At 39.3% G+C, this 27,577-nt stretch overlaps 1 protein-coding gene across 50 annotated transcripts in view; it reads right to left on the bottom strand.

The window, feature by feature from the left end:
• Positions 1-27,577, bottom strand: part of CLASP2 (cytoplasmic linker associated protein 2) — a 212,545-nt gene that overhangs the window by 33,210 nt on the left and 151,758 nt on the right. For 27 of the 50 annotated variants that reach the window (XM_078377537.1, XM_078377539.1, XM_078377545.1 and 24 more), the window contains 8 exons: positions 27,035-27,098; positions 19,459-19,622; positions 18,481-18,559; positions 18,301-18,351; positions 14,905-15,048; positions 3,889-4,032; positions 3,495-3,601; positions 1,440-1,593 (listed from right to left, as the gene is read on the bottom strand). In XM_078377537.1, the coding sequence (XP_078233663.1) occupies positions 1,440-1,593; positions 3,495-3,601; positions 3,889-4,032; positions 14,905-15,048; positions 18,301-18,351; positions 18,481-18,559; positions 19,459-19,622; positions 27,035-27,098 (907 nt within the window). The remainder of the gene's footprint in view (positions 1-1,439; positions 1,594-3,494; positions 3,602-3,888; positions 4,033-14,904; positions 15,049-18,300; positions 18,352-18,480; positions 18,560-19,458; positions 19,623-27,034; positions 27,099-27,577) is intronic. The other 23 variants (XM_078377543.1, XM_078377546.1, XM_078377551.1 and 20 more) reach the window with 1 other exon arrangement.

Below are 27,577 nucleotides of genomic sequence, written 5' to 3'. Positions count from 1 at the left end.
AAAATAAAAAATTGCACTGGGCTGCATTATGAGCTGACCTGGGCCGCAAGCGGCCCTCAGGCCGCGGGTTGGACAAGCCTGATCTAAAACATACCCCTTATGAATACACAGTGGAAGTGAAGAACTGATTTAAGGAACTAGACTTGGTGGACAGAGTGCCTGAAGAACTATGGATGGAGGCTCGTAACACTGTACAGGAGGCAGCAACAAAAACCATCCAAAAGAAAAGGAAATGGAAGAAAGCAAAGTGGCTGTCCAATGAGGCCTTACAAATAGCAGAGAAGAGAAAGGAAATACAATGCAAGGGAGATAGGGAGATTTACAGAAAACTGAATGCAGATTTCCAAAGAATAGCAAGGAGAGACAAGAGGGCCTTCTTAAATGAACAGTACAAAGATATAGAGGAAAAGAATAGAAAGGGAAAAATCAGAGATCTGTTCAAGAAAATTGGAGATATTAAAAGAATATTTTGTCAAGTGGGCCTTAGAAAGCATGGTTAACAACAAAGCCAGTAGAGTGATGGCATTCCAGTTGAACTATTAAAAATTTTAACAGATTATGCTGTTAAGGTGGTACATTCAACATCCCAGCAAGTTTGAAAAACTCAGCAGTGGCCAGAGGACTGGAAGAGATCAGTCTACATCCCAATCCCAAAGAAGGGCACTGCCAAAGAATGGTCCAACTACTGTACAATTGCACTCATTTCACATGCTAGCAAGGTTATGCTCCAAATCCTCCAAGGTAGGTTTCATCAGTATGTGGACCAAGAACTCCCAGAAGTACAAGCTGGATTCCGAAGGGGCAGAGGAACTAGAGACCAAATTGCTAACACACGCTGGATTATGGAGAAAGCCAGACAGTTCCAGAAAAACATCTGCTTCATTGACTATGCAAAAGCCTTTGACTGTGTCAACCACAAAAAACTATGGCAAGTTCTTAAAGAAATGGGAGTGCCTCACCACCTTATCTATCTCCTGAGAAATCTATATGTGGGACAGGAAGCAACAGTTAGAACTGGATAAGGAACAACAGATTGGTTCAAAATTGGGAAAGGAGTATGACAAGGCTGTATATTGTCTCCCTGCTTATTTAACTTATATGCAGAATACATCATGCGAAAGGCTGGACTGGATGAATTCCAAACCAGAATTAAGATTGCCGAAAGAAATATCAACAACCTCCGATATGCAGATGATACAACTGTGATGGCAGAAAGTGAGAAGGACATGACTTAATGACTAAACAACAACAACAACATTATAGTTTAATTGGTTTCAATGTATAATTTATTGTGTTTTAATTTTTTGTTAATACTGTGGGCTGTCTTGAGTCAGGAGAAAGGCTGTGTATAAATGAGACAAATGACGAATAAATAAGGTTACCCCCTTTTTGGACATGCAATTCTTTTGTTCTATTTTCAGTCTAACTGAAATACTCACTGCATCAACATCCTCTTTTTTTGAATCTCGCTTCATAGGTTCATTCATATCTTCCTGACTGCGGAAGCTAAAGTTCTGAATTGCTTCAGTTACTCCACGGAGAGAACTATAAATATCTTCTGAATTCATATTTTCTGTATCATAATCAAATGCACTGTAAAAAACCAGAAACAATCAAGGTGAAGCTATTTTTATTTTAACAGCATGTTTCGCTTACCAACTAGTATTGTTCTATGTGAATTCTCACATGAAAAACAATGAAACTCAGCAAACTGCCTTGTACTGGATCAATGTATTTGCCCATTTTGCCTAGTAATGTCTCCACTGATTGGCAGCTGTAACTGAAGGCATGAAGCGTAGAAGTGTTTTGCCCATTACATGTTATTTAAGTTTTTAAAAGAGATTAACCTTGGATCTTCTGCACACAAACCATTCTCTGCTACTGAGTTACAGTTCCTTCCTAAAGAATTCAGAGTGTTGGTTTCAACCTATAAAGCCCTGAACAGGTTGTTCCCAGGCTATCTCAGGGATCTTATCTCCCTTTATGAGCTTGTCTGAGTGTTAAGATCATCAGGAGAAGCCTTTCTCATAGTTGTGCCACCTTTCAGGTGTTTGGTGGGTACATGGGAGAGCGCCTTCTCTGTCGCTGCTCCAAGACTCTGGAACTACCTCCCATAGGAATCTAGGATGGCTCCATTGTTATTGTTCTTCTGCAAACAGATGAAGGCCTTTTTCTTCAGGCAAGCTTTCCATTAGAGACTGTCTGCCTTAGTAGGGTTTTTGAATGGATTGTTCTAGCTTACGGCTTTGAATGAGTTTTTGTGTTGCTTATGTTTTTCCTATAAGACTCATGTGATCCTTTTTAGTAAAGTGGTGCCTCACAAGACAATGCTAATTTGTTCCGCAAAAAACGTTGTTTTGCGAAAACATTGTCTTGTGAAACGCGGTTCCCCATTGAAATGCATTGAAATCTATTTAATGTGTTCCAATGGGGAAAAATCGTTGTCTTGCGAAAATTGTCCATAGAAAACATTGTCTTGCAGAACGCGGTTCCCAACTGGAATGCACTGAAATCTATTTAATGTGTTCCAATGGGGAAAAATCATTGTCTTGCGAAAATTGTCCATAGAAAACATCATCTTGCGAAGCACAACAGCAATTGCAAAAACCAATCGTCTTGCGGATTGTCCCACGAGGCAATCGTCTTGCGAGGTACCACTATACTGTATTTGTAAATAGTATCTGAAGATGACAGATTTGAGGAGGGACTGCAGTAATCTGGCACTGAATATGAAACAAATCTTTAATTAATACAATGAGACAATACAGTATTAGTATTGAATAAAGCATTCTGGTATGCACTGAGGACATTGTGATGGGTAATTCAAAGAAAATGAGGATACTAAATATGAGGGGAAAGGATGAATGTAGGTAGGCAGTACTGGATTTGGCATTTAAACATTTTATCACTACAGTTTTTCAGAAAGCTAAATTCAAAATATTCTTGGGAGTTGATCTAGATTACTGGTTCTTAACCTTGGGTTACTCAGGAGTTTTGGACTGCAACTCCCAGAAGCCTTCACCACCAGCTGTCCTGACTGGGGTTTCTGGGAGTTGCAGTTCAAAAGCATCTGAGTAACAAAGGTTAAGAACCACTGATCTAGATAACAGCTAGTCATTCATTTCTTTTTGTTGAAAACTCTGTTTTGTTAAGATAAAATCAGTAAGATATGATAATCTGGATCTAGAGTTATGAAGATTTAATAACCCTGTGCATGGCAGCAGGCGGGGGGAGAATAATTTTTGCCTCTCCACTCCTCCCATAGCTTTTTAAGCCGCAGAAAATCTATTCTAAAGGATTGGTTAGGGGGACCCTGAAATGTAGTATATAGTGCTGGAGGCTGCAAAAGTTAGGAGGAACTGGCAAAAATAGCTTCTCTACTTTATTTCCCCCTTCCAGGAGATTGGCCTGCATCAGTTCCTTCTACTGATGGTTAAAATACTTATGTTTGCCAAGTATAATCTTTGGATCCATTTAGTTAAGCTGCATCTTACCTTGGTGACAAAGTATTTTGTGATGTATTGGTTGGGGAAGTGATGGGACTAGACCAACTGGCTGGTGAGCGTGGAACCGGCCTTGTTAAAGGGCTTCCCATGGAACCCTGTAATTGAAATATATATTCTTCCTTATTATACTTAATACTGTGGTTGAGCCTTTTATTCAGAAAACCACATGAAAGATTCTTCTATTATTATTATATCAATAAGCAAATGCATAAATATGACATTGTGGCATTGCCTGAGAAAAATAATCTCTGAAAACTTAACAAATAATTAACATCTTAAATATAATAAAATGTATACATGTCTTTAACCAAACATGCTTTAAATCTTTATTATAGTTTTTAAATCCTCAAATATTTTAATGAGAATAATAATCTGAAAATACCTGGCCACCATTTCCTGTGTTCCGGAGGTGATTATGAAGTAACTTTGTGGCACCATCCTGAAAAGTTTTTGGTAAAGCACCCAGCAACATTGTAAACTCTGGGGTATTGAGTTCAAACAGAGAAATCAGCACCGACTGTGCAGCCTAGGCCAAAAGAGCAAGTAATTTAGGTAAACAGGCCAGACTTTAAATAGAGAAGACGACTGAGATATCTAGGCAGGTCTAAAGATTTATAGTAAAAGAAGTATGCAAAGGAATTGACACTTCCTTGAAAATAATGAATTTAATCTGACAACCACATTCTCAATATTTTATTGTAGCCAAACCTTTGGTACTTGGGACTATGGAAAATGACACATACGGCTCTATGCTACTTATATTTCACAGGACAGGATACATTTACTGGGCAGGTTGCAGATATGGGATGACTCTGAGGAAGGTTGAAGAGATTAAACTCATCAGAGAGTGGTTATATGGATCCAGTGATATGCTATTGCAAGACCTAGAATGCTGTAATTTTTGTGGCCTAGTGAGTCCACTAGTTCAAAAGTTATGACAGAGCCTTTCAACAAGTGGTATGGAATACCCCGTGTAAGCAGAGCGGAGCTGCATCTCCCTCCTCCTACTGAAGTGATCAGATCTATGCATGTCTCACAGGAAGAACTCAGGAACAAAAACAACAGGGAAGCTATTGCACAGCTACATGCCTAATGCAAGCAGTAATTAAATTAAAAAGGGAGGCTCCTTTGCTAGCGTTACTTTCATTAATGGCTCTGCCCACCTTGTTCTCAGCATCTGCACACTACCCAAAGTTTGATCACCATCTGTTGCACCTAAGTCTGGATACTGCTCTGTTCTTCCTGACATCTGGCTGAAAATGCCATCAGTAATGAAAACTCTAATGTTAAAAAACTACATATCTTTATCTACTTTAAGGTCCGTGTCCTTGATATGTTACATTTCAAAAACTGAGATTAAACTGGACACTGAAACAATTTTCATAATTCTGCCTCTGTATGTCACTACAAGGCATTTGAAATGAAACAACCGAGATGCACTTAAAGTGAAGACTTTCATCTTTAATTCAACGGGTTGAACAAAATTAGCATATAAAACTTTTAGGAATTGCAACCATTTTCATACACAGTCCCCTTCTTTCAGGAACACAAATATAATTGGATAAATTAACACAATCAGAAATAAAATGTTCATTTACATACTTTATTTATTTATTTAGAATCCTTTGCAGGCTATTTATTTATTTAGAATCCTTTGCAGGCAATGATTGCTTGAAATCTGGAACACATGGACATCAACAAACACTGGTGTAGTGTTCACCTCTTATTATGCTAAATAAATCATGTATCATTCATGTTTTATGCTGATGTGGTTGAGAGGTGGGGCCACTAGAGAGGTTAAAAGGCAGAGCCTGAGAGCAGGAGTCAATCAGTCAAGAGTCAGACAGGAGGGAGTTAGTCAGAGTCAGAGAGCCAGAGAGAGAAGGAACAGATATTAATAGAGCTAAGCTGGTTAAAATAGATAGAGAAGGTGGCAATTAATTATATGGAAAGAAGAAAGTACTGTATTGTACAGTGGTGCCTCGCATTACAAGCGCACCGTATAACAACGAATCCGCATAGCGATCCCTTTTCCGGGATCGCTAATGCGGAGGCATAGCGTCGGCCCCAATGGGCAAAACTTGCTTACCGATCTTCCATGTGGGGGGCCCGTCGGAAGGAGCCGCCGCCACCACCGCCGCCGAGAGAGTGATGCGGGGCTGTGCTGGCCGGGGAGAAAAGCAGGCAGCGAGACAGGCAGGCGGAGGGAGGGAAGTGGCGCGTGCTCGTGCGTCCGCCCCCCTTTCCCTCTTCGTCCTCCTCCCCCCACACTTTCCCTCTTCCTCCTCCTCCCTCTTCTGCCGTCGCCGGGGAGGAACGCAGGCAGGCAGGCAGATGGAGGAAAGGAAGTGGCGCATGCTTGTGCGCCCGCCCACCTTTCCCTCTTCGTCCTCCTCCCCCCACACTTTCCCTCTTCCTCCCTCTTCTGCCGTCGCCGGGGAGGAACGCAGGCAGGCAGGCAGATGGAGGAAAGGAAGTGGGGCGCGCTCGTGTGTCTGCCCCCCTTTCCCTCTTCCTCCTCCTCCCTTTTTTGCCGCCGCCGGGGAGGAACGCAGGCAGGCAGGCAGGCAGATGGAGGAAAGGAAGTGGCGCACGCTCGTGCGTCTGCCCCCCTTTCCCTCTTCCTCCTCCTCCCTCTTCTGCCGCCGCCGGGGAGGAACGCAGGCAGGCAGGCAGATGGAGGAAAGGAAGTGGCGCGCGCTCGTGCGTCCGCCCCCTTTCCCTCTTCGTCCTCCTCCCCCCACACTTTCCCTCTTCCTCCTCCTCCTCTTGCCCTTGGGCGATCAGCTGTTGCCGGATGCCCGAAATGGCCGCACGCAGCGTTTTTGCGCCCTCCCCTCGCTTACCGAGGGCGCGAAAATGGCTGCCGGACCCCGGAAGCATCGCTGAAAGGTGAGTTTTGGGCCGATTTGGAACGCATTAAACGATGTTTAATGCGTTCCAATGGCTTTTTTTGTCCCGTTCAGCGATGTTTCGCTATAGCGAAGGTTAATCCGGAATGGATTAACCTCGCTATGCGAGGCATCACTGTATAGAGAGACCTGTGAATGATTTCCTTGTGTACAATGAACATCTGAAGAACATCTGTGATTATTATTAACTGTGCTACACTTCATTAAATAATTTCTGTTTGCAATCACCAGACAAGTGTTTGGACAAATGTCTTTTGTATTGTGGGCAGAGGTAATCCACTGGTGGCAGTAAGGGAAACAAAGACTGGAACCTTTGTGAGGGCACAAAAAGTAGGTGATTCATAGAGGTGAACGTCACAATTGGTGTCCAGCGGTGGGATACGGAAAAAAAATCCAGTCAATCAAGAGTTAAAAGTGAATTTTCTTTGAGTCAAGGGTACCTTTTAGTCAGAGGTCTGTGGTAAAGAAGTAGGTTACCTGCTAGAGCTTTAGTGGTAATGCTTAGTAGCAGGGCTTCAGATCCTAGATCTGGGGGGGACTAAAGAAAGGGAAAAACTCTGAAAGGAAAATTCCTTTTGAGGTTACCTCAGGATTTGAACAGATCCAGTGGGCTACATTAAAATCCAAGGCTCTGAGAGTTAAGGGAGCGCTTGTGGATAAGAAGCAGAAGCCAGGGTCAGAACAGGTCTTAGGTGAAAAGGAACATAAAAAGCAAAGGCTTGAAAACAGAACTTGTTTTGTGTCTGGAGGCAAGAAGGATGTCTCCAACCAAGAAACGTCATGGCTGGCGTGGTGTCAGAAAAAGTGTAGCTATCTTTAGCTGCCAAATGAGAGCTACATAGTACCCCAGAAAAACACCAGGAAAAGAAAACAACAGTAAAAAGTGTGTTTTTAAAGAGGCCTGACTAACTCTGCAATAGGAATCAGCTCTTATCAAATACAGTGGTGCCTCGTATAACGAGTGCATCGTTGAACGATGAATCCGCATTGCGATGCGGATTTCCCCATTGCTAATGCGAGGGCACGCTCGCATTACGATGGGGAAACAGCTGTTCCGCGGCTCCAAAATGGCCGCCGGAACACAAAAAATGGGTGCTGGTACACCCAAGATGGCCGCTGGAACAAAAAAATGGCCACTGGCACACCCAAGATGGCCGCTGGAACAAAAAAATGGCCACCGGAACACCCAAGATGGCCGCCGGAACAAAAAAATTGCCACTGGTACACCCAAGATGGCCGCCAGAACACAAAAAATGGGCACCGGTACACCCAAAATGGCTACCGGGACGCTCAAAATGGCCACCGGTACACCCAAGATGGCCGCCGGAACAAGGGAAAACATCGGAGAACGGTGAGTTTTGGGCCCATTTGGGGTTTTTGATCCGTTTTACGATGTTTTCCCATAGCGAAGGTTAATCCGGAACAGATTAACCTCGCTATGCGGGGCACCACTGTAAGTACATATATACTTATGCCAACCAAAAGAATTAGAAAGTTAAAAATGGATGTAATTGATCTTCAAGAGGCACAAAGTTTACTTCAGGAGGTGGAGGGAAATGGAGACCCTCTAGCTCCAGCGGAACAGGAGGAGAGTCATGAGGGTGTGTCAGAGGAACAAAAGGATCTAAGCTCCAAAGGTTCTGAAAAATGGAAATTGGAACAGGAATTCAAACTAAGAGCTAAGGAATTAGAAATCAGAGAAAAAGCCAGAGCTGATGAAAAAGCTAAAGAGCTAGAGCTCAGGAAACTATAGCTCAAGGCTGAGTAGGAGGCCAGACAAATAGAATTAAGAGAGAGAGAAATTGCACTGGAGCAAGAAAAAGACAAATGGAATTTCAAATACAGATGAAACTGGAAATCTCTCAAAGATCGATCTAAAGAAATTCCCCCAATATAGGAAAGGAGATTGCCCTGAATCCTTCCTCATTTCATTTGAGAGAGCATGTTGGGACTTTAATGTTAAGGATGATGAAAGGACAATGGTTTTGAGATCCCAAATAAGTGGAGTTTTAGCTGAGCTGTATTCTCAGATGCCTCTGGATTTTGAAGCCTATAGAAAAATGGTATTTTCACCAGGACGGGTTTCACCCATAGAAGCATTTGTTCATTCCAACCTTTTGAATGTTAGAAAAATTTTGACTTATACACTGGTGCCTCACACAACGATGTTAATTGGTTACAAAAAAATCAACGTTGTGTGAAACATCGTTCTGTGAAACACCATTTCCCATAGGAATGAATTGAAAACTGGTTAATCCGTTCCAATTGGAACAGATTGCCATCGTTCAGTGAAAATCCCCATAGGAAACATTGTTGAGTGAAACAATGTTTCCTATATTGGAATGTATTGAAGACGACTCAATACATTTCAATGCCTTTGCGAAGTCCTTTTTCGCTCCTGTAAAAGTGTCTTACAATGTTTGGACACTGTTTTAAATGATTGCAATGGTTAGTCCACCTCCTGAAACCTATGCAAATTTAATTTGATGTTGTTCAGAGTCGTCCTTAATTTTTAGTGATTTTTTGAATTTTCTCTCATTGGAATGTACTGTATTGAACTTTCCGTCCAATGCATTCCATTGAGAGAAAATTCAAAAAATCACCAAAAATTAAGGACGACTCAGAACAACACCAAATTAAGTTTGCATAGGGTTCAGGAGGTGGGCTAACGATTGCAAGCATTTAAAACCTGTTCCAAACATTGTAAGACCCTTAAAAATGAGCGAAAACGGAAGAGCTTCAAAAGCACTGAAGCCGGCTTCAGTGCTTTTGAAGTCTTTTCCGATGTCCCTTTTTGCTCATTTTTAAGTGTCTTACAATGTTTGGAACAGGTTTTAAATGCTTGCAGTCGTTAGCCCACCTCCTGAACCCTATGCAAACTTAATTTGGTGTTGTTCTGAGTCGTCCTTAATTTTTGGTGATTTTTTGAATTTTCTCTCATTGGAATGCATTGGACGGAAAGTTCAATACATTCCAATGAGAGAAAATTCAAAAAATCACCAAAAATTAAGGACGACTCAGAACAACACCAAATTAAGTTTGCATAGGGTTCAGGAGGTGGGCTAACGATTGCAAGCATTTAAAACCTGTTCCAAACATTGTAAGACCCTTAAAAATGAGCGAAAACGGAAGAGCTTCAAAAGCACTGAAGCCGGCTTCAGTGCTTTTGAAGTCTTTTCCGATGTCCCTTTTCGCTCATTTTTAAGTGTCTTACAATGTTTGGAACAGGTTTTAAATGCTTGCAATTGTTAGCCCACCTCCTGAACCCTATGCAAACATAATTTGGTGTTGTTCTGAGTCGTCCTTAATTTTTGGTGATTTTTTGTTTTCCCTATTTAAATGAATTGAACTGTCCATTCAATTGATTTAAATGGGGAAAATAAAAAAATCATCAAAAATTAATGAAGACTCAGAACAAAACCAAATTAAGTTTGCACATGTTTCACAAGGTGCACTATGGAATCCAAGCATTTAAAACAGGTTTCAAACATTTTAAGACACTTGTAAATGAGCAAAAAGGGACATCGTTAAGTGAAATTCCCCCATAGAGAACATCGTTAAACGGTGGGGGAAATTCCTCAAAAAAACCCATCGCTGTGTGAATTCATCGTTGTATGAAGCAATCGTTGTGCGAGGCACCACTGTACAGATATTTTAGACAAAGATAGGAGATTAAAGCCAAAACAAGATCTTATAGACCAGGGGTTAGATGCATCATGGTGGTCTACAATGCAAATACAATCATGAACGGGACCTAAAAATGTATGATTTTTATAAAGAACAACTTTTGACCAAATAATGTTAACATCAGATGATAAACTAATTAGGAAAGTATATAAATACCTTTTAAATTGGAAAATGGAGGATGAACAGGTCAAAGAAACGATAGTTCAATGGGCAAAAAATTTTGGGTACAATATTGACTTAGAAAAATGGCAAGGGCTGTGGTCTAGAAACTATAAGATGACAATGGCAACATCTTATAAAGAGAATCTATATAAAATGTTTTATAGATGGCATTTACCTTCTGATAGATTGGCTAAGATGTATTCTAGCAGGTCAAGTAAATGTTGGAAATGTCATAAAAAAAATTGGAACCTATTATCACCTCTGGTGGACTTGTGATAAAGCAAAAAAAATTTGGAACAAAATACATACATGGCTTGTTAAAATAATCAAAAAACATGTAGATTTTAGGCCAGAGCTCTTTCTGTTAGGTATAATACCAGAAAGTGTTGATAGACAGAATGTATATTTAATACTGCATATTCTAAGAGTGGCGAGGATTATTTATGCACAGTACTGGAAAAATGAAGGAACACCTACGGATCAAGAAATAATTAAAAAGATATTGGACTGCGCCGAAATGGACAGACTAACATTGAAAATCAAAGGAAAAGAAGATACAAAATATTATCAAACATGGGACTTATTCTATCAATGGTTAGAAGGATGTTGTATAGATTAGGAGTGTAATGTGTGTAGTAGTTGTTTTACAAATGATTATAAGCTGTACCCTGGTGACACGATGTTAAATCAGTATGGATAGATTTATATAATAAAAAAATGTAAAAAAAAAAGAAAAATGGTATTTTCTAGATTTGTCATCAATGCAGAACACCTGCAGAGAAAATTTCATTCCCTGACCAAAAAGCTTGAGGAATCTTATTCCCAGATAGGGGCTAAACTGCTACAATGTTTGGAGAAATGGATGGAACATGAAAACGTAACTTCTCTTGAGAAGATGAAAAATGTGATTGGGTTAGAACAATTTTATTCTATCTTGCCTGGGGAATTGCGTTATTTAGTTAAGGATAAAAATCCTAAAAATCTATTAGAAGCAGGTGAAACAGCTGATTACATTGGGGAAATTAGAGACTACAAGTTTTCTGAGGTAAAATTTAACAAGCAGAACTGGGTCAACAATATTTATTTATTTATTTATTTATTTATTTATTTATTTATTTATTTATTTAATTTATACCCCGCCTATCTGGCCCACCGGACCACTCTTTAAGAAACCCTTTAATAAAAATACCTCAGCAAAACATCAGGGGAAGAAGGCCAGGGTAGTACTTCACCTAAGTTAGCACGGCCTAGTTCTCAGACCCAAATGAACCCTGAGGAAAAGTTAAAGTTGAACAGATCTCCTCAGAATGAGAGACAGTCTTACAAATGTTATAACTGTGGAGTGTTCGGTCATTTACAGTTCAATTGTATGAAAAATAAACTTAGGAATGAGAAGGATGATAATCAGCCCAAGAAGGTTTACTGTTTAAAACCAGCTGAAGCCACTGAGAAAAGCAGTAACCAAGTTCTGTCTCCATGGCAACTGGCACGACAGAAAATTTTGATCTGCCACTAGCCCAGGTTGTTCATTGTTTTCTAGCAAAGGCAGAAGTTATTTTAGTTCATAACCCTGGTGAAAGGATTCTCATTAATGAAAAGTCTTATGCTGGAGTGGTTGACACTTGTTCTAACATAACCCTGTGTCATCCTGATATGATTCCTAAAGAATTCTCTCAAACCAGACTGTTACCATCAAGGGAATAAGTTCTGCTCCAGTGATTTTACCCATGGCTAAAGTAAAGATAAACTATAGAGACTACGTTGGAATTTGGGATGTGGCAATCTCTGATCAAATTCCTGCACTTGTTTAACCGGGCTAGATCTCACTAAGCATGTGCAGAGTGCTTTTGAAGTAACAGGTTCCCTGAGGGAGCAGTTAACAATCTCTGAAGGAAAAATGGATTCCCTAACCTCTGAATCTATCCAGGGATGCCCCAAGTTAGAAAAGAATCATGAGGTAACCAAAATGAATGATGAGGTTATTTTGAAAATCCCTAATGATCCTTCCTGTATTGAGGAACCGATGGAAGATAGTACTTTGAATGATGATACTACAAACGTTAGAGAGAATCCCATTCCACTAAACCTTGAACACCCAAAGAGGTCTATGACTGATAAAGACCTGATGTATAGAGAGGGTTTACATTTGATAGAGCATGTTAAGAGTGCTTTTGTACTTACATGCTCACAAGGGGGCCAGGAATCACCCACTGCAGCAGGAACGGATACAGTAGCAGAGGGAATCCTGGAGGTAAAAAGTCTCTTTGGAAGTCAGCCTAATTATCATCCAGAAGCTGATCTTATGCTTCTAAAGAATCCAAATAAAAATAGTTTGGCTCAGGGGTGGGAGGAGGAAATCAGTTTGGTAGGTTGCTTTGTACCACCAGTACAGCCACTTTATTATCTCCTGAATGCCCTGAAAGGTCTTGCCCGGATAAGGAGCTTTTATATAGAAAAAAGTCCTTAGAAGTGGCAGAGCCAAGCTTGGGAAGTACTCCTGAAAAAGAGAAAGGATTGTATGAGGCCCAGGAAAGAGTATTCTGTCCTGAGGACCCAGTAGCAGAACTGAGAACTATAGAGGGGAGAAACTTGCTTTTGGCAGGGGCGGAACAAGTAGTCTTTAAATCCTTGCAAGGCAACCCCCTATCTAGCGTATCACTGAATAAAGAAATAGAATCAGCTAACATACTCAGTGCATCTAAAACAAACCAATTGTTGATTGCACTTAAGAAAAACTTGCATGAGAATATTAAAGTGACCCATGATAGTGGTCCCCCTCAGAGTGAAAACGTTTCAATAAAAATACCTGTGAGTGAATGTGTGAGTGAGGATGAAGGCGTAAGCCCTGACTTCTTAAAGAGGGATGCATCCAGAGATGTTCAGGAGGAGGACAGGGACTTTCTACCCTTTCCCCAGCTGAGAAAGTGAAGCCCCAAGCCAGACTTAAAGTAGATGTCACTAACAAACGACAAGCAGAGAACATCCGGTCGACAACCGAGTGGCTGATGACCGCTAGTTGACAGAAGAGAACACGGAAGAAGGAGTCAGAGATCATCAGAGGGACCCTGAGTGCCAGCAGTCGTGTGACCAGCTGAAGGAGGTGAAAACGACCAGACCAGTCCACAGCGCAACTGACTACAATGGGAAGGTGAAAAACTGGGACTTGCAAACCACGGAGTAAAAGAGACTCAGATCATGCCTCAAAAGCCAAATGACTGATGGGGGGGGGGGGGGTAAACCAAGCTGATAATGTTATAATAAATGTTCTGTTTCCGTATAGTGTGGAAAAACTGAATATTGATGAACTGAAACGTGGAGAATGATTCAAGGACTTCTAAAACGAAGTGGAAAGGACTACTGATTTATTGGTTAATAATCTATGTAAAAGTTTCCTGATTGTGGTATATTTGTGTAAGTTCGAAAATGTTAAATGTAGTAAGTATAAGTGATAAGGTAAAGTACTGTACTGTATATTGTTTGTTTGTTTGTTTGTTTGTTTGTTTATTTATTTATCATGCTGCCCACACTAATTGTATTGGAATGTTTAGACTAAAAGAGATTGTGGTAGTTATAATACATATTTTTATTGCTTTCAAAATGTTGCCAGAGGCTAAGTAAAGTTTCATGCAATGATGCATGTTTGTTTGGGAGGGAAAACTTTCACAGATATAGTTAACTACTTGAGCTATTTAAAAGGCTTCATAATATTTTAATAACTGCAGTACTGCTAATCCTCCTTTAACACTTGGTTAATTTTTTACAGAATTTATAAATCTTATTGTTCTTCCTTTCCTGTAATAATGTTTTCCAGGTTTTTCTTTTTGTCATAGTTTTATCTTTTTCATTTCTGGTTGCAGGGGTATATTTTGGAACAAAAATAATACTTTTGATAAAATAGAGACTCCCACTTGTTGCTATTCTCTCTAATAATGATAAATTTAGTTTTTCCTATTTCTTCATTTTTTTCTCTTACAGTTGCAAATATAGCCTTTTAATTCCTGTACACTAGCCAATTTATGCTTTTTGTTAACCAGTTCCCCAAATATCTAAAATCAGAATAACACAAATCTAATTTGACATTATCTTGATTTTCTTTTGTTCTACTGTAGGAATGTTTATACATAGCAATTTATATGAAGGTATAGGATTTTATGAATAAGAAATTTACTATTATTGTAGTACAACAGGTATTGTTCTGCAATGCTATCTTGAATGGATTGATAGAAATAAAATAAAATAAATAAAAAAGTATAAAAAACAGTATGTCTCCTTCTAGCAGTTGCTGCAGAATAAGCATCAAGAGCTGCACTCATGCCCTTCAGATTGTTCACTGTATGAACAGAATGCTAGTGTTTTGGTATGATCTAGCATGACAAATTTTTATTAGATGACAAATTTTACCAAAGTGAATGCTTCAAATTCTTCCATTATATCACATTAACTTGACATTAAAACCAGCTTTTCTTTATCCTTGTGAAAAAATGGAAGACATTAACTTTCTAACAGCAACAGTCATGTCACATGACACTGTAATATTAAAGCATCTAAGTAAAATTCTGTGCAGACATAACAAGAATTAAAATCCCAAGAACCATCAGTTTACAGTACAAATGTTAATACAAAGGGAAGTACTGTACCTTCCTAACATCGGAACTTTTAGGTTCTGTTGTCCAAGTGATAATGCGAGATACTGCCAGACGAGTTTCACTCGAATTTACAAAATCTCCTGGATCCATCTGTTGTGCCAGAGTCTCTATATATTTAAGAATGGCAACTTTTACCTATAAAAATAACAACAATCAAATAAATACACAGAAATACACAGTGTGGCAGTCAATGGCAAATAGGATTAGAAGGGGTGATTATTTTTCCACTTGAGAACATTAACACAGCAACATTACATAACAGGAAAAATGACACTCCTTCCCATTTCATAATGTTATTTCTAAGAAATTATCTTCAAGAATCAAGGTAAGGAGATCCTAAGAATTGTAAGCATAGAAAAAACAGCTGGCATTGATGCTCTGTAAACTTCTGGATAAGAATTTGTAACATTGTAAGCAGAACATTTTGGACAGATACAGTTTTATAAACAGACGTAGTTTTCATGGCCTTATTCCTAGCCAAAAGCCCAGCAACAAACAGAGGCCAGGCATGGTGAATTTTATCACCTGATGAACCTGCTGTATTACCTGCAAACTCTCCTCCTTTCACCTGAAAAACACACGCACTGCTCTAACAGAGTCCCTCCCCCACTCTTTTTAAACACCATGCCTAATGAAGATATTGTTTTATATCAAGAGGTCTTTTTAGGTGGCCTAAAATGATAGTACCATAACAGGGATTTTGTATTTACCTTCATTTTTTCCCCACTAACTTTCATGAATGGAAGACACATTACAAATAAAGAAAAGCAGCTCTGAATCCAATCCAGTGATTTCTAATAGCAATATGAAGCATATACAGTACTGGACAAGAACCAAAGAACTATGCAAAGGGCATCCCTAAGATCTTTCAAACAATAACTGTGCAACGTCTCCTTGAGACAAGATGGGAAATCCATTTTTGAAATTTTTGAAACTGAGTTCCAAAGCAGTTTGAAATACTAAACTGACAGCTTGCTAGTTGAGTGTGTGTGAGAGACAAAGAGAGAGGGAATCAAACTGGAGCATCATTAGTCTGGCCAACTGTGCAATTATATTATCAAAATTGAAAAGGTGCTTGAATAATATACAAGTATGGATCACAGGCACAATGACATCAGATTACTAATCACTTACTCCACTGAAGGCCAAGACAGTAGAATAGTCATGTCTCTTAGAAATACATACATTTCTTTAAAATATTTAGATAAGTATGATAATGCTATTAACTGTCCTCAAGAATATGGACTAATGAGAATTCTTTATTCATCTTACCACTCCACTTCTTCAAAAATATATTCTGCCAGCACAACTGACAGACAATGGATGGTATATGTACTTCAATACAGAACACCAAACTGCCTTTTTTGTGATAAAAACAAGAAGTGCTTGCTGACAAATGAATCAGCACAATTTGATAACACATAAAAACAAGCACCAATTTTCAGTGTGCTGAAAGAACCCACAACTTTGGTCTTATGCCAAGTTACATATATGGTGAATGGGGAGGGAGGGCTTGCTACTTCCTTCTTATTGTTTCCTACTCAGCAGTCCATGGAACTCCACTCTAAGAAAGATACTCTGGAAGACTAGGAAGCTTTTCACTACTGTTTCCTTCATTTGGGGAAGGAAATAAGTTGTTGTATGCTGTATGCTGTATCAGAAGCATACAGATTCAATATTCTCCTAAACAGACAGGACCTCTGGAACACACTTCAATAGATATCAAGCCATACTCTTCACATTCACCATGAAGTTATAATTCTGTTTCAGATTTTCAGAAATGCGTATATTTGTATTACTCTGGTATATAGTATTAAATAATTACACAATTGGTTCTAAAGGGACATAAAAAAGGTAAAGGTAAAGGTTCCCCTTGACAAATTGTCCAGTCATGTCCGACTCTAGGGGGCGGTGCTCATCCCCATTCCCAAGCTGTAGAGCCAGCGTTTGTCTGTACAGTTTTCCACGGTCACATGGCCAGCGCAACTAGACACGGAACGCTGTTACCTTCCCATTGTGGTGGTACCTATTTATCTACTCGCATTTTTACATGCTTCCGAACTGCTAGGTTGGCAGGAGCCGGGACAAGTGACTGGAGCTCACTCTGTCGCATGGATTCAAACTACTGATCTTACCACTTTGCAGCCCAGAGGTTTTGCAGTTTAACCCGCAGCTCCACCATGTCCCTTATAAAGGGACATAAAAAGGTAAGGGTAAAGGTTCCCCTTGATAAATTGTCCAGTCGTGTCTGACTCTAGGGCGTGGTGCTTGTCCCTGTTTCCAAGCCACAGACCCTGCGTCTGTCTGTAGACAGTTTCCGTGGTCACGTGGCCAGTGCAACTAGACACGGAACACCATTACCTTCCCACCGTGGTGGTATCTATTTATCTACTCGCGTTTACATATTTTCGAACTGCTAGGTTGGCAGGAATAAAGGGATATACACTGGCGTAATTCCACAATCAGGGAAAATCCAGCTGTCATCTACATAACCTCTTTATAGGATTTTTCATTTTGAGGAGTTATGGAATCTATTTCATTTAAAGCTAGAAAACTACTGTAAAACCAAGCTCAAAGCATTCTCACTAACCAACTGCATTAAAACAATCTCTGTTTAACATGTATAATAACATTCTGTTGAACGGTAAACAAATGAGGAGATAGCTGCGTGCGACTTCAGCGCCACTGTGTTCAAGGATAAAGAAGTGCCATCTGTGAAAAGCTCTTAACAGACTGTGTACATTTACTGCGTGCAGGATAGAGGAAAAACGCTGGTTGTATACATATGCTTGTTGTTTTCCCAAACTGCCTCAGTTTAAGTTCTTAATATATGCTGCATTTATACCCAAGACTGCAGGTTCTCCAACTACACACTTCCAGGAGAGGCCTGCATTTTATATTTTCCATTGCATTTTACCATTTCAGACTCCACATCCATGTCTGAATTTGTATAATTATTGTGCAATATTTACAATAAAATCTTATGAAAATAGAGATGCCTCTAATTTTGAATATGAAAAAGGACTATATGACTTTGGGAAGCCCAGGAATAAAATCAGCTCTACTTCCAGTAAATCCATAAAATGAGGAGTGGAAAATCACAAGCATAACATTAGGAGAGAAACGATAGAGTGAGTTTGCATAACCAGCTTGGTGTTAGGCAGCCATACATTTGTTTTCTATTTTGTTGATCTTGTCGTGTTTTCTTCTACAGTTTACTGTCAAACGTTTTAACAGAAGCATAATGCTTGACATTGACTGGACAAAAGCATGCTCAAAATTCCTTGCAAAGGTTAGTAGCTGCATATTGGATGCATACAAATAACAACTTGAAAAATGTAAAATTTAAACATAGTAGGTTAAAAAGGCAATAATGCAGACAAAAACCTTGGAGCTCCAAAAAGAGCGAAGCTGGTCCTGCAGTGCTGGCTTGACTGTCTGAAATTTTACAAAAACAAAACCCACTAATTGAAAACCAGCAACAGAGAATGCAACAGAGACTAAAATATTAATGAGCAGAATTTTTACAAGTGCCATTTTTCTTCAAAAACTGGGAAAGGATCATACCTTCAAGCTGGGTGTCTGGGTCTGATCAACGGTAAACCGCATTAAAATACTGAACTGGAGATCATTTGGAAAAGATTCTCTGCAAAGATGAATTAAAATTAAAGGTAAATGTTGACTTTTAACAACTTGTTATTGAGCTCGTGGAAACTAGAGAAAGGAGGGAGACAACAGGAAACATTTCAGTGGTTTTAAAATTGAAATATACAGTGGTGCCTTGCATAGTGACGATAATCCGTGTAGCAAAAATCACTGCAAAGTGATTTCGTCACTTTGCGATATTAAAAAGCCCATAAGAATCCATTGAAACCCCTTCAATGCATTCCTATGGGCTTAAAACTCACCTTAAAGTGAAGATCCTCCATACGGCGGCCATTTTCGCTGCCTCTTATGCGAGGAATCTGTCCCTAAACACAGCGGGTGGCCATTTTTTTACCCGGTGGCCATTTTGGAACCGCCGATCAGCTGTTAAAAAATCATCGCTTTGCGATGATCGGTAAGCAAAACAGGGTACCGCTCATCGTAAAGCGATTTTCCCCATTTAAAACATCGCAAAGCGATCGCAAAAAGTTAATCGCTATGCAATTTCAGTGTTAAACGGGGCGCCCGTTAAGCGAGGCACCACTGTTTGCCTAGTGAGGCCTGAACACTTTCTGGTTGAGAACAGGAAGACAGCAATATTGGTGGTGGGCTGTTCATGTAAGAATGAGTGATCTTGAAGTGCTGAAAATCAGGATGAAGCATTTGGTCCAATATATAAGATACAATCTTCAACTTATGCTCTTGTTTCGTTAAACATGTATCTTTTACCAACAATGGAAATACACTGATCTTGTTACATTGAAATGGCTCTCAGTATTAAAACTACCATTACTTGATACCCAAGAAGGTATCATTTGTAAACAAAGCAAGAGAGAAGTATTTATAAAAATGTTAATAAAATAATATTCATTTGTTTTCACACAGTGAAGAATCTATTACCTCGTCACATCAAGTGCCTTTTGGACTTTTGCTTGCACAGATCCTAACAAGTCAGCACCCATTTTTTTTAGGAGTTGTGTCAGCAACACAAATAGCCAATCCTGTAGATCTTCTTTATGGACCTGGATGAAATCTACTAAAGTTTCCAAAAACATGCTGAACACCTGGAGGAGGCATAAAAAAAGGAGGACAGAAGGAAAAAGAAAGAGTAGGGAAGGAGTTGATGTTTGCCTGTGTTGAACTCATAGAATGATGAAGTAACACGCAGAAGCAGACAGAAGCAATGATTCACAGCCAAGCAGGATAACATTCTGCCCTGTCTTTCATCAGAATCTGTGATTCAGAAGTATGTATGCCATTCTGAAAATTAGTACTTCATGCAATATCACTGGGTAAAGAAACGCTGTGATGACTGGCGCAACTTCTTCTCCCTCTCCCTCTCTCTCTCACACTCTCTTACACACAAACACGCTTTGGTGTTGGTCACTGAACTAAGTTTTAGGAAAGCAGTTTAAGCCAGTGTGTCTCAAATTTGACAAAATTATGACTCATCTTAAAGACAGTAGAGCTTGCCATTTGCCTGTGTTTTGGGGCTTCTTTGGACAAGTTACCACAGCTCGCTTGTAATGTTACCTCATTCCTATACACATAAATCCTATATTTCCTTATACTAAGCCATCACCATCCTAACCCAGCTCTCCTCATGCTACCGTGTTTCCCTGAAAATAAGACAGGGACTTATATTAATTTTTGCTCCAAAAAACACATTAAGGCTTATTTTCAGGGGATGTTTTATTTTACAGTAATGTCATCTTCTGGTTGCTGCACAATGCTTTACAATGGTGGAGGGCGGGATTTCATTTAACTGGGGCTTATTTTTGAGGTAGGGCTTATATTACGAGCATGCTGAAAAATCATACTAGGGCTTATTTTCAGGTTAGGTCTTATTTTCGGGGAAATAGTATGTACATATTTCTGTTCCTCACAACATACAAATGTGTCTTCAGTGACTAATGAGCCACTTAGTATAGTGTATACCTTTATGCTAGCAGATCTCCCTTCCTCATTTGAGAAACACTGTTTTAGACAGTTAATCCACTCACTCTTACTGTACATGCAACACAACATGTGCACATCACTCAAAAAGACACACACACACACACACATTTAAAAAAGGCCTAAGATACCATGATAAGCCTTCAGTGAAACATAGACTTCTGTATACTTTCTATATAAAGCATAATATGTAATGAAGCAGAAAAGAATGCATTTTCCTTTTCTTACAAGGAAGTATGGTGCTAAGAAAAAGATTTTTAAAAAACAATTGCTTACTAAATCCTTAGTTAAAGATGGCTCACTATAGTAGCGTAAGTTGTAATTTGTTAAAACAGCTCAGGAAGCAAGACACCATACTTCAAATTAAACTATATCATCATTAGACTTTAAATGATCATTCCTGAAGCATCAGAATAATAAGCGACACAAAACTGAAAACCGAACAAAAAAATTCTGGATTTAAAAACAAGCTACTTAAACCATTGGTACAGAAGGATCACCTAAATGGGAAATTTACTTTCTTACACACAACTGTCAAAATCAAATTTCCAAAACCACAAATCTAGACACATGAAACTTGTCATGCACCATAGAGAAACCAAGGTGTCCAACTGTAGTTTTCATGATTTCAATTTAAATTAATCTGAATTTGTCTGTTTTTGAAACCTGCATTACTTCTAGGATCTCTAGGTCCTATTACTGCCACAATGCATTGTGGCAGTAATAGTACCTAGAGATCCTAGAAGCCATGCTTCCTCAGACAAGGAAGGCACAAAGGATTCAACTCTGGCAGCTGCTTTGTCTGAAAGCTTTTCTCTATCAAAGTGACAGCTGTTCCAATCCATGCAAAGCCCGATACTTTTGCTAGTAAGCAATTAAAAAAAACTGGGCACAACTGTTTTGCTTCCAAGGTTCAGTTAAACATCTGAATTCTTTACTGCAGGAAGAGAGAACCTCTAATCTGCCAGTCTTTTCGATCCAGCCTTCAAGCTTCTTCTACCTCCATAGCTATGTAGGGACCTCTGCTTCTAGCTCTGATAAGAATTACACCTGGTTTTACTCTTCTTGTATCTTTAGTTCAGGTGCCTACTGGAAAATCCCCCCCCCCCAAATTCCTTTCCATGCTGAAGTCACTAACCCATAGGGTCATCAGAAGTGGGAAGCTACAAGATGGCACATAGCAGCAGCAGCAACACAATTTTATTTTCATATTGGAAATCAGCCATATTTGAACCTGGTAAAATATTGTCAAATGTCTAGTAGTTGCAGTCCCAGGTACCCTCCTGAAGGATTTACAGTCTACACTATATCTGCAGATTGTATGTTAATATACTACAGCTACAATAAGAACAGGTCTGTGAGCTTTTCCACCAAGGACTGGCAACTGAGATTTTGGTATTTGTTCACATCCAAATTCTCCATCATATTAAGGCTAATAAAGGTGCCACAAACCTTGCACCATTTTATGCAAGATGGTAATCATTTTTGAGGTATGTTGATTATATAATGTACCATGTCTCCCTGAAAATAAGACCTAACCTGAAAATAAGCCCTAGTATGTTTTTTCAGGATGCTTGTTATATAAGCCCTACCTAAAAAATAAGCCCTAGTTAAGTGAAACCCCACCCTCCACCATTGTGCAGCAATCAGAAGATGACATGACTGTATTTGAATAAACATAGATGGTTGTAAATGAAAACAATAAAACATCCCCCCAAAATAAGCCCTAATGCATTTTTGGAGCAAAAATTAATATAAGATCCTGTCTTATTTTCGGGGAAACACAGTAGCCTAAAGCAAACACATTGTTTCAGATGAAAGTGATACCACAGCACACATTTAAAGTTAATGCAGCTTATTCACCAGCACCAAAGAGGCTCTGTTGCATTTTTTAAATTCTGAATAAAAGGTAGAAGCATGATGAATGTGGTTTAAATGGTTCTCAACAGTAATTTTCTGCCATATGAATGACTAAATTATGGGTGTGATGCACAAACATAGCAAGGCTTAGGTATTATCTTGACCACAGATTTTTCTTTGTTTCTTCAACCTATACACTAACTATAATTGCACTAAGCTCAAAAAAAAATATACTCAATGTTTGTTCTAGACTTAATATGACTTTTCTTTAAAAAGATAGGCATCTAAAAGGAAAGCCAATAATGAAGATAACCATGAAATTGTGAACACTCCACTTGTATTTATTACTGCTCTGACGCAATACTGCATTGTGAAAAAATTCCTGGAAATCTCATATGAAGCTGAAACTGGAGTATGGAGAGCAAAATGGTTTTATAGTCTGCTATAAAAAAGTAATTCCTTAGGCAATGTGAAGTTAAGATGCGCCAGTCACCACATTATGCAGCAGAAATATAAAATCCAAAAAGGTGAGTTAATTAGTATACAAAAGCACATCCAGAAACATTTCAGCATAATTTGCATAACTGCAAGGATTTTGTAAAGCGCAAAAGCGAGGTTCTGCACACATTCTTTATAAGAGTAAAGTAGAGGAAAAAAGGTTAATTTCAGTCATGCAGCAAGGTTAGGGTTCCAACAAATACTGAACCAACTTACTCTCTATAGAGAGTTCCAACACAGGGGACAGCATGCAAAAAGAAAAAATAAGGGCGGGGAGGGAGGGGGAGATAAAACACACAAATTAGTTGCCATCTGCATAGTTCCTGAATGAGGAAAATATGATAATTGGGTTTTTAAATGGTTAAACGTTAACACCTTTGGTATCAAATCAAGTAAAACAGAAGTACACACATCTATCCTTGCTCTTTTTCTCCTTTCCTCTCCCTTTTCAACCCAAATAGTCCGAAAACAAATACTGCTTTTTGTGAGCACTGCCTCCATGTGGGCCAATTCAGTCATGCTGGTTTGATACATATATAGTAGCATATTCCACAGAAAGTAAACCATAACATTTCAGAAGCATATCCATTTTGTAGCCTTTGGCATCCTACAGAAAAATTCGAAAAACCGCTTTTTCATGAATGTGGGTTCAGAATTCAAAATGTCAGGGAATGGCCCAGTATTGCTGCATAATGTTGTGCCTGCAATGCCAGCAGGAAAAAGGATGTCAAAGGGCAGCCTGAATGTTGACAATACGAATGTCAGCTGTGAAGATGCTGTACACCATCTTTAGTGCTGGGGCACCGCCAAACCCAGCCAGAGGTGCTGTGGAATCCTCCCATCCTTCACTGCTGCCATCTCCCTCTCCTTGGCCAAGGGGTCTCCCTGCGTGCTGGCTGGGATCATGCTAACACCTTGCCCATGCCCAGGTGCAGACCCTGGGTTGAGCAGGAATCTCCGGATTCCTGCCTGCACAGGAGAAGAAGACGCAGTGGCAACGGCGCCTTTTTATGCTGGGGAGGCTCTGGGACAGGTCAAGGGAGCCATATGTGAAAACAGTTTGGGAACCACTGGTCTACAGGATACCCTTTTGTGCTCAGTACCATTCACAAAGTGATACCAAGCAAGGGAAAATCCCAGAAGCAGACTCCTTTTTTCATCAGTTAATCACTTCTCACTCAAACACAAAACAATTGGCAGGGCTGTTTTTCAGCAATTATGAACTTTTGAAGAGAGGAAGGAGTACATGCAAGAAACATCAAGATAACTAAACGTTCACTGTATCTCCAATACAACACAGAGATACAACAGCAATTTTACTATTTCTTTTCCACAGGGAGAGCCGCTTCCAAGAAATAACCCCCGTAATAAAATTTTGCAAATGATATTAAAGAAATGTTTGAAACCGATATATTGCAATACTCTAACACAGTGAGTTATTTACGCTTACAACTACAAATGACTGTTGTGAATGTAAAATTGACATGTACTGTATCAATGACTACAATCATAGGTCCAAAATGATTCTGCTCTTCTTACTATGTGATTAAGTGTAAGGAATTCAGCTTAAATGCCATGTAGCTTCTCAATGATGAAAACAGAGAACATAGGCATGATGATGACGATAAGCTACCAGGATGTAGATGCTCTGATTGGTCTACTGTTGCTCTTGTTCTCATGGTTTAAAAGACTTTCTCCTAAGCAGTATGAAGCTAAACAATTTGATGAAATTAAATGATGACTCCTAACCATGAAGGTATGCAGAAGTGGATTTTTCCCCTATCAGACAAGCTGGGTTCTTTGCATTAAACTCATTCCTGTTAAGACTTCCTTCTCAAGTACCAATATACAGCCATGCTGACACTAGGCATGACTATTTGGCTTTTTACTGCCCAAGGATTTATCTCATTCTGATTACACTATACCCTTAAAAGGCACTGTGAAAAGACTAATGCTCTGGGGAACTCTGAATTCAGAAACTTCTCTTACGGAACAATTTCTGCTAAATTTTACGAATAGCTGACCTTGGATTTCTGAACAAACTGCCTGTCAAAGAAAAACAAGGGGAAAACTGGGGCAGTAGATGTATAATTACAAACAATATCTTAGGGGGACAATTATCTCGGACTGTAAGTGCTTGAAAAGCTCTTGCAGGACAGCATGTTGTAAAGGTAGCATCTGGGGCAGACAGAAAGAGGCTGCAGCCAGCTTCATTGTTCTTTGCTGCCTTCTGGTGGCCTGGGGCTAAATTTCTAGTTGTTCTTTACAACTTCAAAGATCCAGCTGGTGCATTTTGTCAGGAATTGGACCTGACTCAGCAAAGGGTGTTTCCTCTGCTGTTAGAAGGATACCATTAGGAAGACAGAAGTAAAGATGTCTTCATGTTGTACTAATCACTGCAATGGCTGAGATGAGGCCTCTGAATGCTCTTCTACTGAGTCACTGGGCAACCTCAGTGGTCCTTATAAGCAGCAGAGCCTGTTGCAATATGAAGTTGGCACTTCACAAATCTAACATATCACGTTTGGATTAATGCGATCTTTGAAAAGGAACACTTCTCTATGGGAGTCACCAGCAGTAATATAGAGAAGGGGATGAGAGAAAGGCAATACCAAGAGAAAAGGAGAATAGGAGCATGTTTGGGGTTGGGTAGTGGAGAAAACGAGAAAAGAAGAAGAAAAAGGAAGGAGATGACGGAGAAATAGGCTTTAAAATCTGGAACAAAGAAAAGAGGGTTCCGTAGCTGCTCCTGAGCAAAGAGAAGAACTGACAGAAAAGGTCTGAGTGGAAATTTAAGTCATGTGCTTCCACTTTTCACCATCTTCCACACCAAAACAGAGAACAGGCAAACAGCATAATGCACTCTCAGGAAAGCCTCATGACCATACCAAACATTTCTCAACAAAGAATTTCAAGTTGCTCATGGAATGGCACAACAATTTTAAAATCAACCCTACATAAGCATTCCAAACAGCACACTGGCATCAGTTCAAATGTTCTGGACTTCCAATCTATGTATAGAACGTATGAGGCTAAAAGAAGACAGTTACAAGATTCCAGAGAGAAAGGAAAGCATACAATGATAATAGGAATGAACAACATGTGCCCCCCCAATCTATACACTCATCCCAAAATTTTGAAGGGCTGAAAAAGTTCCTTTGTACTGTCTAGCAGGCATGCTGGATAATTCTGCCATGTTTTGAATGATCCTTAGCCCCCTGGGGACCTTCTCCTCCCCCCACAAAAAAATAAAATGTTGCAGAGAAGATTGTTTGAGTGCATAAGGAGTAAAGAATACATTTTAAAAGAATATTTTTGGGGAGTTGTGGTCATAAGAACAACCCTCCAAGCCCCAGTGATGGACTTCTGTGGCTCCCAGATCTCTGGAAACCACCTGCTCCTTGCAGTAACGGGACTTTTCCCTCTGGTTTTTAAGTAGACCTTTTCAAAAACGTATTTCTATAAGTAAAACTTCTCACATATCCATAAGCAGATTACACAACATGTAAGACATATGAGTATCATACTAAAATTAAAGGTTTAGGGCAAAACACACTCTCCAGATGTTGTCAGACTGCACCTCCCATCCATCCCAGCCAGCAGTGAAGACTGCAGGTAGCTGCAAATCAACAACTACTGGGGGGGGGGCAGTTTGCTCATCCCTGGCTTTTAGGAACACCTCTCTGATGCTGCTCAAAGCAAACACATCCTCTCTTTCACGTGATTTTTTTTACATATAACTTACACTGATGATTTAATGTAAAGATAATGGGGTCTTCCTTCTGTATTCAGAAACTCTGAAGTCCCTGAACAGATACAACCACATTATCACTAAACACTAGTTGAATACAAAATACTACCTGATTCTGTCTTGTACCACATTTTGTACCATTAGAGGCCTAGACCATCATGAAATAATCATTTTATCATAACAAGTAGAAAAGTTATTAGTTGCCTTATATTTCTAATACAGAAAATGTAAAGAAAAAGCCATGTGCTTTGCCAACTATTGCTGCTCTTAAAAATGAATGGTTACTTAGAAGTCATCAATAAATTTAGCATTTGCTTTCAAACTGATTTGTACATACTACAGTGCTCATATATATGTTTGCAGATGTTCATAACAAGTCAGAAAAAGTCAAATATGTATAGATATATATACCTTGCTGTGAGGATCAGCAAACATCCTGGTGAAGATTTCGCACAATCTTTTTAATTCAACTCGACTGCCAAAAAGAGAAAAGATAACACTATTAGCAATCTGCAGAATCATCTTAACAACTTTAAAATAGAATCAATGTAACACTTTCATTCCAATAATAAAAATTCACAATGTAAACAGAATTTTAATGGCTCCATTAAAAGCTGACATTTATACTAGCATTTGCATCCAAAACTGTAGAACACATCCAGAAAACTGGTTAACTGATCACAGAGGACTAATTACTGGAAATCTCAATTTTCATAGAAAAGGAAGATGAAAACTTGATTGGAAAACCACTCCTTCAAGAATATGAGGAGGTAAGAGCCAAACAGACAACATTTACTCAAGATAAGGGCTTTCCTGCAAGGCTTTTTTTTTTTTGGAGAAACAAAACAGAAGTTTAAACTATCCTGTAACAGAGAAGAAGCTGTGAACAGCCTGAGGATAGAACAACACACAATCTGGTGCTTTTGAAGACATCACTGCTAAACAAAGACAGGA

Source organism: Pogona vitticeps, chromosome 6, assembly GCF_051106095.1.
Source record: "Pogona vitticeps strain Pit_001003342236 chromosome 6, PviZW2.1, whole genome shotgun sequence".
Taxonomy (NCBI): Eukaryota; Metazoa; Chordata; class Lepidosauria; order Squamata; family Agamidae; genus Pogona; species Pogona vitticeps.
This window is presented reverse-complemented; position numbering and strand designations above follow the sequence as displayed.